The 13731-nt window shown below is 44.3% G+C and overlaps 1 protein-coding gene across 6 annotated transcripts in view; it reads left to right on the top strand.

The window, feature by feature from the left end:
* TK2 (thymidine kinase 2, mitochondrial) overlaps window positions 1-13731 on the top strand; it is a 31601-nt gene that overhangs the window by 4658 nt on the left and 13212 nt on the right. For 3 of the 6 annotated variants that reach the window (XM_021708905.1, XM_021708902.1, XM_021708903.1), the window contains exons 3-6: window positions 1915-1989; window positions 5465-5518; window positions 10436-10525; window positions 12436-12509. In XM_021708905.1, the coding sequence (XP_021564580.1) occupies window positions 1915-1989; window positions 5465-5518; window positions 10436-10525; window positions 12436-12509 (293 nt within the window). The remainder of the gene's footprint in view (window positions 1-1914; window positions 1990-5464; window positions 5519-10435; window positions 10526-12435; window positions 12510-13731) is intronic. The other 3 variants (XM_021708906.1, XM_008050656.2, XM_021708904.1) reach the window with 3 other exon arrangements.

The raw sequence follows: 13731 nt of genomic DNA on the forward strand, positions 1-13731 counted from the left end.
CTCCTTCGATCCTTCCGCCTCAGCCTTTTGAGTAGCCGGAATTACAGGCATGCGCTACCACGCCCAGCTGATTTTTTGAGTTATTGTAGAGATGAGGTCTTGCTGCCCAGGTGGGTCTCGAACCCGCGGGCTCAGGCAATCCACTCATCTTAGCCTCCCAAAGGCGCGGGATTACAGGCTGAGCCACCTAGCCCGGCTGAGTTTTCTTTAAACAAGAAAAAAAGCCAGATCTATTAGGGCCCTAATGGGGCCTTTTCATGCCCTTTTGTGCACTTTCTTGGGTTTGTTTTGTAGTTTGGGGTGCTAAAGGAGTGAGCTGACAGGGATCCAGAGTTAGAGGGTGGCCTTGTGTCTGTTGGAAGCGAAATTGTCCCGCTCTCGGAAATTCATTAGGACCAAGACAGGAGGAACCTTTGCAGCCAGGTGACAGAATTCTAGTTGCTGGGAAAAGTTAAGTGCAAGAGGAGAGGTGAAATGACCCAGTGTCGATGTAGGGTGTAACTGAGGCTCAGCCCAGGATTATGAGAAGGGGCCTGTAAGACCAGGGTGTGAATTCTAATTTTTTCCTCCACCACATCTGGTGCTTTGGGCAAGTTACCCAAGTGGCCCAGGTTTCTTTGGGTGCCTCCAGCCTGGGTGTAAAGACATGGGCATCTGTGTAGAAGATGGGTCCTTCTCTTACTGTGTATGTCCTTGAAGAATGTCAAATGTGTGTTCCCAAGGGCCTGTTTTCAGAACTGTCCATTCCTTCTGGTGAACTAGAGACAAAGTCACTGGGCCTGTGTCACCAGCAGTGCCTGGATGAGCAGAGCCTTGTCAGAATCTCTGGCCCATAGATCAAGGGCTCCAACTGAATCCAATTCAGAGGTTCTGGGTGCTGGCTAGTGCTTTGTCATGTTTGACCAGTTCCTCTGGTACTTCTGAAGCAGGTATCTGTGGACTACACATTGAGAAACCAGACCCGTGGTGCCCAGCCTGACCTGCACATTGAAATCATCTGGAGATCTTTAGAAGTTACTGAGGCCTGAGTCTTACTTTCAGAGATTGTGGTATAATTGGTCTGGGTTGTGGCTTCCATGTAGAGATTATTAAAAGCTCCCACTTGATTCTAACATATAACTGAGGCTGAGAACTGCTGTCTCGAATACCTTCTTTTCCTTTGATGAGTTACTTGTAGGAGGCTCCTGGCTGGGGCTTTGGGATAGATAGACTCCAGGTGGCTGTCTTGTGCCATGACCATCTCCCTACCCCAGATGCAGTCATTGAGAGCAGAGTGTAGGTTCAAGCTGTCCTTGCTTTATTCACTTTTGCAAGACTCACTTTTCTGTGAAAAATATTAGGACCCACCCCTGCTCAGGTTCTGCTGAGGTTAGATGTGATAATGGTGTGTTACCTGTCTTAGGGTCTGGCCTGTGACAAGGTGCTCAAGAAAGTCCTCATTTTTTTCTTTCCTTTCCTACTACTCTTTAGTCAGTGACCCAGTGCTTTTTTTCTGAACAAAGCAGTGAATTCAATTCTGGGTAACATACATTTTTTTTCCTGACCTCAAAGCTGTTGATTAGGCCCCGATTAAGGAGGCAGAACACTTAGGTGTAAAATAGAATAGTTTGAGAGTTTGAACTAGGGAAGAGTGGAGCTAGACTGGACAGACAAGCTGTGCATGGTCTAGGTGTTGACGTAATGGAGGGTCTCGTCTGGAGGGATCACTTGCACCTGCCACTGATGGGGGAGGATCAGCCTGTCTGTTACTATGAATAGTGGGATCTTAGGGGTTGCCTGGGGCAGGATTTTGGTTTACATGCCAAAGTCTTAGAACCAATTCTGCTATTCACTTGAACCTTTTCCTAGAAATCATTCCCTGATGTTCCCCAGGCACTTGATTTCTGGTTCTAATGTACATTTGTCTTTTGTCAGATCTGTATCGAGGGCAATATTGCAAGTGGGAAGACGACTTGCCTGAAGTTTTTCTCCAACACAACAGATGTTGAGGTATGGCCTCTACACTGGGTTTGAAGGAAACTGAAAGAGCATGATGAAATAGTTTATGGAGGATATAGACCAGTCTGTGCAATAGAAGTGTGAGCCACGAGTGTAAGCCATATTTACAATTTAACCTTTCTAATAGCTTCACTAAGCAAAAAGAACATTTTATTTAGCACAGTCTATTTCATACATTATCAAGTCAATGTGTAGTCAGTATAAAATAATCAATGAGCTAATTTGCATTCTGTTTTTCATACTGAGTCTTTGGAATATGGTACTGGTTGAGTATCCCTTACCCGAAATGCTTGGGACCAGAAGTGTTTTGGATGTCAGTTTTTTTCAGATTTTGGAATATTTGTGTACACATGATGAGATATCTTGGGAATGGGACCCAAGTCTAAACATAAAATTCATTTCTGTTTCATATGCACCATACACACATAGACTGAAGGTAATTTTATATAGTAGTTTTTAAATTGCATGAAACAAAGTTTGTGTTAAGCACTTATGTGTGAAATTTTCCACTTGTGGCATCATGTTGGCACTCATAAAGTTGCAGATTTTGGAGCATTAAGAATTTTGGATTTTCAGATTAGGGATGACAAAATGTATGTATTTTACACTTCCAGCATACCTAAATTTGGACTAGTCACATTTCAAGGTCTTAATAGCTGCATGTGGCTCATGGCCACTGTTTTGGACAGCACAGGTGTGCCCCACCATCTGGTTAGGACAAGAAGGGACATGTGAAAGAAGAAAGGTCAGCCAATCTAGAACAGCTAGGGTGTTACAGTGTGACTTCTAAGATATCAGTGTCCAAGCAGGGGAGTATTACTGTGCATAGCCAGTTAATATAATTTCTAGTTCACTTAAAGCCCAATCACTAAAAATAACCTCACAGATGTTTAAGAATCCTCTCTACATTAAGACCCTGACCTGTCTTCCTTGTTCTAGATTTTAGTGATGTAGTCTTTTCTCTTCATGGCTCTCTTTTGTTACTACAGATCCTACAGTTTCCATACTTTTAGTCATTTTCTTCCCTTCTTCCTTCTTTTCCCATGTTTACTTCTATTAAAAATATGTATGGTTTGATAATAATAAACATTATTTGTCTTGCCTGTATTCATGTGCTGCTGTGCAGCAAAGAGTGAACATAGCAGGCCTAAAACTGCTGTCCTTTAGAAAGTTCTGCTTGCAAGGGTGGCCTTTGGCTAGCATCTGGGACTTACATCTTTGGAGGGCTCCCACCATTCCTAACTGATAACAGTAGCTCCTTGTGCCTAAACAATATGGTTTATGCCAAATACCTGCTTTCTTCTAGGGAGTCTGGAATTATGGTACATGTCAGGCAGTGACTGCCCACGTGCCTAAGCACTAATGACAACTTTGAGCTTTCAGGCTCAGGTCAGCTCCCCTGGTGGACAACATTTTACACATGTTGTCATATCTCATTGGCGGGAGTTAAGCGTGTCCTGTGCAGCTCCACTGGAGAGAACCCTTGGAAACTTGTGCTTGGTTTCCCCTAGACTTTCCCACATGCACCTTTTCTCTTTGCTGATCTTCTTTTGTGTCCTTTTATTTTACAATAAATCTTAACTATGAATATGACTATATGCTGTGTCTTGTGAGTCTTCCCCATGAATCATCAAACCTGGGGCAGAGAGACATCCTGGGAGCTCCAGACACTTGTCTTGACTGGTGTAACTCTGAATGACACTTTAGAAGTGCTTATATTTTCACTGAAGACCTTAGAACCAATTAATAACAACCATGATAGTTAACTTCTAATGAGTAAAGTACTATATGTCAGGACTGTGTTAAGGGTTCATCATATTATCTAAATGATTCCATCCTTACAAGGACAGTCCTTCGGAAGTAGGCACTATTTTAATCTCAATTGAAGACGAGGAACCCAAGGCCCTGTGAGGTTAAATGACTTGCCCAGGGTCACATGGCTGGTGCACGGTGAAGATCCCAGCCCAGGCTTTCTGGCTCTAGGGGCCACTCACTTGTTTGGCTCTTCCTTGGTACAAAGAGCTTTGTTGGCTTTGGGAAGACTCTCACCCTTCAGATCTCAGCTAATTGTCCTTTGACCTCCCTAATGAGGTTCCCCTTCCTGATGTAGGTTCTTCTGACCCGTCTGTACCTCTCTTCTCAAGGTTTGAAAGTATGCTGATTTTTGTGATTACCTGAGAATTGTCTGCTTCCTCTAGTAGGCTTAAAGTTCTGTGAAGGCAGGGACTGAGGTGGCTTTGCTTTTGTTGTGTCCTCAGTGCATAGCATGGGTACCTGGCACACAGTGAGTACTCAATATTTGTTTGTTGAGTGACAGTGCTACAGAGCACCCCTGGACAGGGTCAGGGAGCAAGGTTGCTACTTAAGGGCTGGGAATGGAATGCTGAAGACTCAGAAGGAAGGGGGGATCGGGAGAGGCAAGGAATAATTTATAGAGGAAGGGATATTTGAACTGGATTTTTAAGGATGTATGGGAATTTTTCACGTAATGGAAGTTGATATGAGATGGGGTGGGGTGGGAATGCTGGGTAGAAGGAACAGCATGAGCAAAGACACAGAGGTGTGAAGGGTGGGAGGATGTTGTTCTTCAAGAGTCTTATACATTACCTTCCTTTGGTCTTTGTCACCTATGGCACCTGCTCACATGTACTCTGAAGGTCCTCAGATGGATCCTAGCACTCTCAAAATCTTGGCCCCAAGGATATCATTTAAATATTTTCTAGCACACACATGCATATCAGAAAGGCTCCAGCAGAGTCTTGGATTATCCAGATCTGAGTGTGTAAACTATAGATGGAAGCTCTAGAAATGCCCATCATTCTGATCTTTGTCTCAGAGCATGGAGGATGTAGGATGAGTTAGCAATCATCTAAAAGGTACAAACAGGACAAGAGGGAAAGAATGCCTCTATACCAGTGAGACAGGAGCACATGCTGAAGAAACATGAACTCTTAGCAGCCAGTGTACCCAGTGCAGTCGTGAGAGGAAGGGAACAAAGGCAAGTGACCCGTCAAGGTCATGGGCAAGCTCCCAAGTGGGCAAACTGGGCTGTACCCTGTACCCTGTCTAGCTTCCCTCCTGGCTTCTCCCAACCCCCTGCCCAGCCTGACATGGTGGGTAGGCAGGGCTGGAGTAGAACACACAGAAGAGAGATGGAGAGAATCATCCTTGCCTTGGAGAGCTCCCCAGGCAGCCAGAGAGGTGGCATGTGACTGTGCTTGAATATAGGGATGGATAGAGTTGTTCTCAGGTCATTTCTGGAAGTTACATGAGGAAGCTGTATCTAGATGGAGTTGTGGCTTCACAGAGGGTGTTACTGCTATTTTGGCCCACCCTGGGAACTCAAATCTTGATAATCTTTCTCTCTCTTTCCCTTTCTCCCCTATTCTCTCTTTTCACACTTTGGCACTTCCACAGAGCTCAGAACTAAGGAATGATAGCTCTCTGATGTTTTCTTTCCTTACAGGTGTTAACAGAACCTGTGCACAAGTGGAGAAATGTCCATGGCCATAATCCTCTGGTGAGTGGGTTGTTTCTTGCATGAGCCCCCAGCTTCCCTTCTTCTTCTCCTAGAAGAAACCTGTCAGAACCTAGGACTTCCTAGGCCTAGTCCTCCAGGACCTGTCTCCAAGTAACTAGGTTCCTTGGTGAACACCAGATTAAGGTTTGCATTTGGCAGTGTCCCATAACAGGATCCACCTTTGGCTCACCCTGAAGCCACCTGTCTGCTTTCCCAAGAGTGGATCTAGCAAGCACGGGTTATAGTGTGTTTATACCTTTCTTTTTCCTTCCCTGAATGGATTCTACTCTGGCTGCTTGAAAGAGAAGCATAGAATCTAGGTTCTGTAAGAGAGTTTAAGAGAGGAATGTTGGTCCTGGGTTCCCATTCTATGACATAGGGACAATCTATCTCATTTTTCAGGCGAGCAAATTGTAACTTAAATAAATTGCCCAAGGCCACACCCACACAGCTAGTAAATGACAGATCTAATTTTTTTTTTTTTTTTTACTTGGTGTCTCACTCTGTCACCCAGACTGGAGTGTGGTGGCACAATCACAGCTCACTGCAGCCTCAACTTTCTGGGCTCAGGCAATTCTCCCACCTCAGCCTCCCAAGTAGCTGGAACTATAGGCGTGCACATTTTACATTTTTTGTAGGGATTAGGTCTCGCTACGTTGCTAGACTGATCTCCAACGCCTGGCCTCAAGCAATCCTCCTGCCTTGGCCTCCCAATGTGCTGGGATCATAGTTTTGAGCCACTGCTCCTGGCCAGCAGTTTTAGGTTTAAACCTTGGACTTGGAAGCCTGTGCTGCCCCCTCATTTTTAGCAGTATAATTATCATCTTCCAGTGTGGTTCACTGGATTCTGAGTTCTTCTAGGAGAAGGGACTGTGTCTATTTTGTTCATTGTTATTTGCTAAAACAAGCACACTGCCTAGCACTTAGTAGGGGCTTGTTCATTCATTCATTTACTCATTTAACTGCTATTTAATGCATGCCTTTGTATGCATGTGGCAGACACTATTCCATGCACTGTGGCAGTGAGCAATTTAAAGCCCCTGTTCTCTTGGTGTGGAGGCAGAAGACAATTAAATGTATAATATGGTGAATGATGATAGCAGCTATGAAGTAAACTAAAGCCAGTGATACAATGTTTCTTAAATAAGGCAAAAACCTCTCAGCATCTTTGGATAAAGAATCCCATGGAGACTTGAAAAGAATTTCACCTCTATGGATGTGGGAGGAGATGGAATGCCAGTGGTCTTATTTGGGTGTAAAAACAACAACAACACCAACTCAGAAACATTCACATTCTCTAGAAGCCATGGAGGAACCAGGGCTTGATTATGAAGAAGACAACTAGCACTGCAGATGTCAGGGATCATAGGTGACATTTCACAGGACAGAATCACAGTCTCAGAAGTCTGAGTATCCTTGGTACAAATAGCCTTTCCATTGAGAATTTTATAATAGAAAAATACAATAAAATTAGCATTTTTACACAAGTTTCTGCTCTGAACAGAAGAGCAAGATTAATCGTTTTGTGAAAAGCCTCGATTCGTCTTTTCATTGGAATTGATTTTCTGATGCAGAAAGGCATTTGTTTTTGTAACCATTAGGCAAGAAAGAGTGTTTCTCCTAACTTTTCTGAGATTTTCTTTCACCCTCAGTTGGAGAGTCTGCAGTTTTCAATGTGGGGCACTGGAGTTTCATTAGTTTGCACCAAGAGAGAAACTAAAAGCAAAAATGCAGAAAGGAGCCAAGTAGGCTTATACACAAGTAGACTATGGAGCATGAGGTGTTTTGCATCTATAGTGATAGTGATTGGGGGTAGGTGGGCTGCTATTTTAGATAGGATGGCTGGGGAATGTGTCTCTGATAAGATGCCATTTGAGTAGAGACCTCAACACGCGGGAGGGAGCACTGCAGATATCCAGAGGAAGAGTGTTCAGGCACAAGGCACAGCAGGTGCAAAGGCACTGAGGAAGGATCATGCTTAGGGGAACACTAAGGAAGCTCCTATTATTAGAAGCAGATTGGGCTGGGGAGGAGATAAGAGAAGATGGGTCCTGTGAACCATGATAAGGGTTTGGATTTCATTCTGAATACAATGGGAAGCCACTGGAAGGTTTTGAACAGGGAGTGGCAGGAACTGATTTAAGTTTAATAGATGTGCTCTGGCAGATGAACAGAGAAACAGATTATAGGAGGCTCAAAGGACATTTATTGAATGACTGAATGCATATTCCCTGGAGACTTAATTTTTTTATTATTTTTTAATTTATAAAGAAAAGAAATTTATTTTTACAGTTATGAAGGCAGAGAAGTCCAAGTTTGAGGGGGCACATCTGGTGAAGGTCTTCTTGTTGGTGAGGACTCCACAGAGTCCTGAGGTGGCGCAGGACCTCACATGGCCAGGAGGCTGTGTATGCTAGCTCAGGTCTCTCTCCCTCTTTTTATAAAGCCCCCAGTCCTACTCACATAATAATTCATTAATCCATGTATGTATTAATCCATTCATGAGGACAGCGTCCTCATGATCCAACCATTGCCTATAGGCTCCACCTTTTAGTCTTGTCACAATTGGAGACTAAGTTTCTAACATGTGAAATTTGGGGACCCACTGAAACCATAGCACTAGTTTTTGTTGGATTCTTTTAAGGAGGTTACACATTTTTTATTAACATTTTTCTTGTTCATTTATTTTTTTTATTGATGCATAATAGATGTATATAGTTTCGGGATACATGTGGTAATTTAATACATTCATATAATTTGTAAAGATCAAATCAATGTCCTCGGGATATCCATCACCTTAAATATTTATCTTTTCTTTATGCTACAAACACTTGAATTATTCTTCTTTAGCTATTTTGAGATGTATAATAGATCATTGTAAACTATAGTTACCCTACTGATCTTTCTAACATTGAATCCTATTTCTTCTCTCAAACTGTATATTTGCACCCATTAATCAACTTTTCCTCATACCCCAGTTCTCCCTGCATTGCCCAGCCTCTGGTTACCACCAGTCTACTCTATTTTCGTGAGATCTGTATTTTAGATCCCACATGAGTGAGAACATGTAAGATTTGTCTTTCTGTGCTTGTCTTATTTTACTTAACTCCATTCATCTTGCTGCGGATGACCAGATTTCATTCATTTTTTATAGCTAAATATTATCCATTGTGTATATTTACCACATTTTCTTTATCTGTTCATCCACTGAGGAGCACTTAGGTTGATTCCATATCTTGGCTATTGTGAACAGTGCTGCAATAAACATGGGAGTGCAGATATCTTTTCAATATGTTGATTTCCTTTCTTTTGTATATATACCCAGCAGTGGAATTGCTGGGTCATATGGTAATTCTATTTTTAGTTTCTTGAGGAACTTCCTATACTGTTCTCCATAGAGACTGTACTAATTTACATTCCCACCAACAGTGTCCACAAGTTCCCCTTTCTCCATATCCTCCACATCATCAGTATGTTATTGCCTTTTTGATGCAAGCCTTTTTTTTTTCTTCTTCCTGAGTTGGGATCTTACTCTGTTACCCAGGCACAATCACAGCTCACTGTAGCCTCGACCTCCTGGGCTCAGGCAATCCTTCCTCCTTAGCCTCCCGAGTAGCTGGGACCATAGGTGGTACCACCTTGGCTGGCTAGTTTTTTGAATTTTTTGTAGAGATGGTGTCTTGCTATGTTGCCCAGGCTGGTCTTGAACTCCTGGCCTCAAGCAATCCTCCTACCTTAACCTCTCAAAGCAGTGGAATTATAGTCCTGACTATTACTATGGCTTTATAGTAAATTTTGAAGTCATGTAATGTGATGCTTCCACTTTTTTTTTCTTGTGCTCAGGATTGCATTGGCTATTTGGAGTCTTTTGTAGTTCCGTGTACATTTTAGGGTTTTTTCCCCATCTCTGTGAAGAATGTCACTGATATTTTAATAGGAATTGCATTGAATCTGTAAATTGCTTTGGATGTTATTGTCTTTTTAAAAATATAATTCTAATCCATAAGCATGGAATATCTTTCCATTTTTTTTGGTTTCCTCTTTGATTTCTTTCATCAATGTTTTATAGCTTTCCTTGTACAGATCATTCTTTCCTTTGGTTAAAGTGATTCTAAAGTATTTTATATTCTTTCTAGCTATGGTAAATGAGATTGCTTTCTTGATTTCTTTTTCAGATTGTTCACTCTTGGTGTATAGAAATGCTACTGATTTTTGTATATTGATTTTCTACTCTGCAATTTTACTGAATTTATTTACAGTTCTAACAGTTATTTAGCGGAGTCTTTAGGTTTTTCTAAATGTAAGATCATGTTGTCTGTGAACAAGGCTAATTTGACTTCTTCCTTTCCAATTTGGATGTCCTTTATTTCTTTCTCTTGCTTAATTGCTCTGGTACCCCCAAGACTTTATATAATCTCCTAATATGGCTGTTACTGGACTGATCTATAACAATTTAGTGTCTATCTTTGTCCTGTTCTTTTTTTTTTTTTTTTGAGTCAGAGTCTCACTCTGTCACCCAGACTGGAGTGCAGTGGCCGCTCCCGGCCACCGCATCCTCGACCTGCTGGGCTCCGGCAATCCTTCCGCCTCAGCCTTCCAAGTAGCCGGAATTACAGGCATGCGCTACTACGCCCGGCTGATTTTTTGATTTATTGTAGAGACGAGATCTTGCCACCCAGGCAGGTCTTGAACCCGCGGGCTCAGGCAATCCACTCACCTCAGCCTCCCAAAGGCGCGGGATTACAGGCTGAGCCACCGAGCCCAGCTTCTTTGTCCTGTTCTATAGGCCCTGTGACCCTGGGTTCATCTCTAGCCCAGCCCTGCCCATGTGGGTTTCTTGAGACAGTTTTTGGTGCCTGAGACCAGTGTCCTATAGATGCCACTTGGACATAAAACGCTACATTCTCCCTTCTGCAGGGTCTGATGTATGACGATGCCAGTCGTTGGGGCCTCACACTGCAGACATACGTGCAGCTTACCATGCTGGAGCAGCACATGCATCCTCAGGTATGTTTTGGATGTACAGTTTCAACCTTCTTAAACAAAATTTTCTTGAAATTAAGAGCATGTGATTGTCAGGAAGAGAAACCTCCTAAGGGAGCCCAGCTGGGTCTTTGGTGCTGCATAGGCTTCTCTGTCTGGGGCCAAGGTCTCCTGCTCCTGTAGCTCTCTGTAGGCTGGCCTCCAGTGCCCCCCACCCATCAACCACAGCCAGCCAGGTATTCCCCCCCGAGGCCATCCTGAGCCCACGTCTTCATGATCCGATGACTGCTGCGTTCAACACCCTTTAACCCAGTTCTCAAAACATCACCTGGGAACTTGCCAGAAGTACATATTTTCCGGTCCATTCCAGACCTACTAAATTGGGAATTCTGGGGATGAGACCGAGAAATCTGTGTTTTATCAAGCCCTGTGGGTTACTTGAATGCATGTTTTGTTTGTTTCCAAGTTCAGAACCACAGATCTAACCTTCATGGGGTCTGGCTCTTAGTTCAAATTTTTGTGACAAGGAATCTGATTGGTCCAGCTTGGGCCAGGTGTCCAGCCCTCTTCAATCAGGTGTTAGGGGCAAGGTGCCAAGACATAAACATGGTTGCTTAGGCCCATTCCATCAGGAGATGTGACTAGGGACAGAGTCTCTTAGAAGAAAGGGTGGCTGAGGAGGTCCTGATTGGCATCTGTGGTTCAAATCTGTAAGCACAACCTAACACACCAGCTTTACAGCTCTGTATGGAGGAGGTGGGAAATTCCTAGCAGGTCAACACTGGCACAGCTATTGGGCTGGGTGCCTGCAACTATAGGTGTCATTCCTTTTTGAATCTGTGTCTTTTAAAATTGAAAGATGTGAGCAGAACCTTTTTGGTGAATACGAATTTCCATCTCCTCAAATATCTGGCTAAATTACACAGACCAAAGGATCTGAAGCGAGTGCATTTCCTCTTTGCTAAAGACTTTTCCTGAGTGGGAACTCAATTGTAGACCTAAATTGTATCCAATAATATCTGAATATAAGGGGATGTAAGTATGCTCCTCTATTTAAGGAACTCTACCACTAAAGAGGCAGAGCCAGAGAGAGAGAAGGGCAGACTAGAAAAGATGAATAGAAGGGGAGAGATGGGTGAGTGAGAAACTAGGACAAGATGGGTAGGGGAGTCATAAGGAAAGGGAGTATGGAAGGAAGGAAAAGATGGTGGATGGACAAACAGGGAGAAGGAGGAAATGTCTGGGTTATGGCTTTGAATCTGCCTCTGATATGTTGACCTAGGATTCATGGGTGCCATGGGCCATAACCAAGTTGAGCAGAATTTGTCCACTTGATGGAAGGGCCAGGGCCCCTCCTACTTCTCAAGGGAATGCCAGATGAAGGGCAAGGCTGTCTGTGGAGGGTGGGAGCACCCTGGCAGACAGGGTGATGTCAGACCATCCTCCTTCCTCCTGGTCACAGTCCTTCCTAGTTTCCACAGGCAGAGCCCCCAGAACATTACCCCCACTCCAGCCCTCTTGGAGCTCTACGTTAGGCTTGTGATCCCTCCACATAGGCAATTTTACCCTGTTTAGGTCTGTCATAATAACCGCAGTTTGCCTCAAGTGGACAGCACTTGGCAGTTTTTCCAGCACTTACCCACATTTCAGCTGAGCTCCTCCTCTCTCGCGAAGGAGGCCCACAGCCCTGGCACTGCTGGTCTTCCACATAGCCACAGGGCAGGTCAGGGTGGGTCAGGTCAGGGTGGAGGGAGGAGCTCAGCAGAACACATCAGACACGACTTCTTCTCAGGTGCCTGCTTCACACTCCCCACCACCTCTTGATTCTCGTGTTCAGCAAAGACCTGAGGCAGGGGGAGTGACAAGCATTTTTCAAGGCTTTGTGACTCTCTCCTTTTGCCCTGAGTTAGTGAATCATTTTTTGTTTCCTTTAGATGACACCTGTACGGTTGATGGAGCGATCGATTTACAGTGCAAGATACATTTTTGTAGAAAACCTGTATAGAAGGTACTGTAGTTTGCACAATTGATAATTACTAAATGATTAATTTTAAAAAATGAAATAGGAACTTGCTTATTCACTTGACAGATCTGGAGTATCTAATGTGGTGTCTCAGTGATCAGTTGCCCCAGTAACAGTGTTTAACAACCAACCATAAAACCTCAGTGATACATAGCTACCTGCATTTATTGCCCAGTCAGCCAGGGTGGTCGGCCAGGCGGCTCTAGTGACCTTGGCTGAGCTTGTTGAGACGTCTGGAGGTTGGCTGGTCTAGGATTGCCTTGGCAAGAGTGACTGGGTGACTCTTGCCTGTCACCCTCCTTCTGGGACCAGTAAGCCAGCCTTGGTATCCACTTCTCATGGTGACAGCAGAGGGCAGAAGTACCAGCAGAGACACATGAGCACATTTTCAGGCCTCTGCTCCACATTTGCTAACATTCCATTGGCCAAAGCAGGCCACATGAATCCAAGGTGGAGAGGTGGGAAGGCCCAGTGAGGTACCAGGCATGGTGGAAGGCTATATGGAAGGGTCGAGAGTCAGACGACTAGAGCCATCAGACTACTGCAATGTTGGCAGTATTTGTTGTGGCTTTCATTCAAAGCTGTCTTCTGCCTTCATGGGAGCAGACTCTGACATATATGCCTAGCTGAGGAGACTTCTGGAGGATACGAGGGCTGAGGACTCAGGCTTGGGGCCCTCCATTCCTGTGCTCAGTGACTACTGACTTCAGGGCTCTTGGTGGAGATGGGTTGCAGGCCAGAGTCTGAAACTTCAGCCTCCCTTTCTCCCCTCTCTTCTTAGTAGTAGTGTGCCTTGTCCCCTCTCCTTGCCAGTTCCCTACGTTACCACCTCTTTGTGCTTTGAGCTTTGGGTGTGGCAGCCGCTGCCTCACAGAGCCAGTCTTGCTGTCAGTGCAGGGTGTGCTTCCTTCCGTTCTTATGCTGCTCCCTCTCATCTTTAACTCTCCTCCTAAATGTCACCCCCTCTTACCTTCCTCCACTACTCTGTCTAGGAGGTTGAGCCCACCCCCCTTTTTTGAGCTGGGATCTCACTCTGTTGCCCAGGCTGGAGTGCAATGGCATGATCACAGTGACCATGGCTCATGGCAGTCTCAACCTCCTGGACTCAGGCAATCCTTCCTCCTCAACATCCCGAGTAGCCAGAACTACAGGTGCATGCCACTGTGCCCAACTGATTTTCTGATTTTTTTTTTTTTTTTTTTTGTAG

The sequence above is a fragment of the Carlito syrichta genome, unplaced genomic scaffold (genome assembly GCF_000164805.1).
Source record: "Carlito syrichta isolate Samal-C Ts95f unplaced genomic scaffold, Tarsius_syrichta-2.0.1 Scaffold153566, whole genome shotgun sequence".
NCBI lineage: Eukaryota > Metazoa > Chordata > Mammalia > Primates > Tarsiidae > Carlito > Carlito syrichta.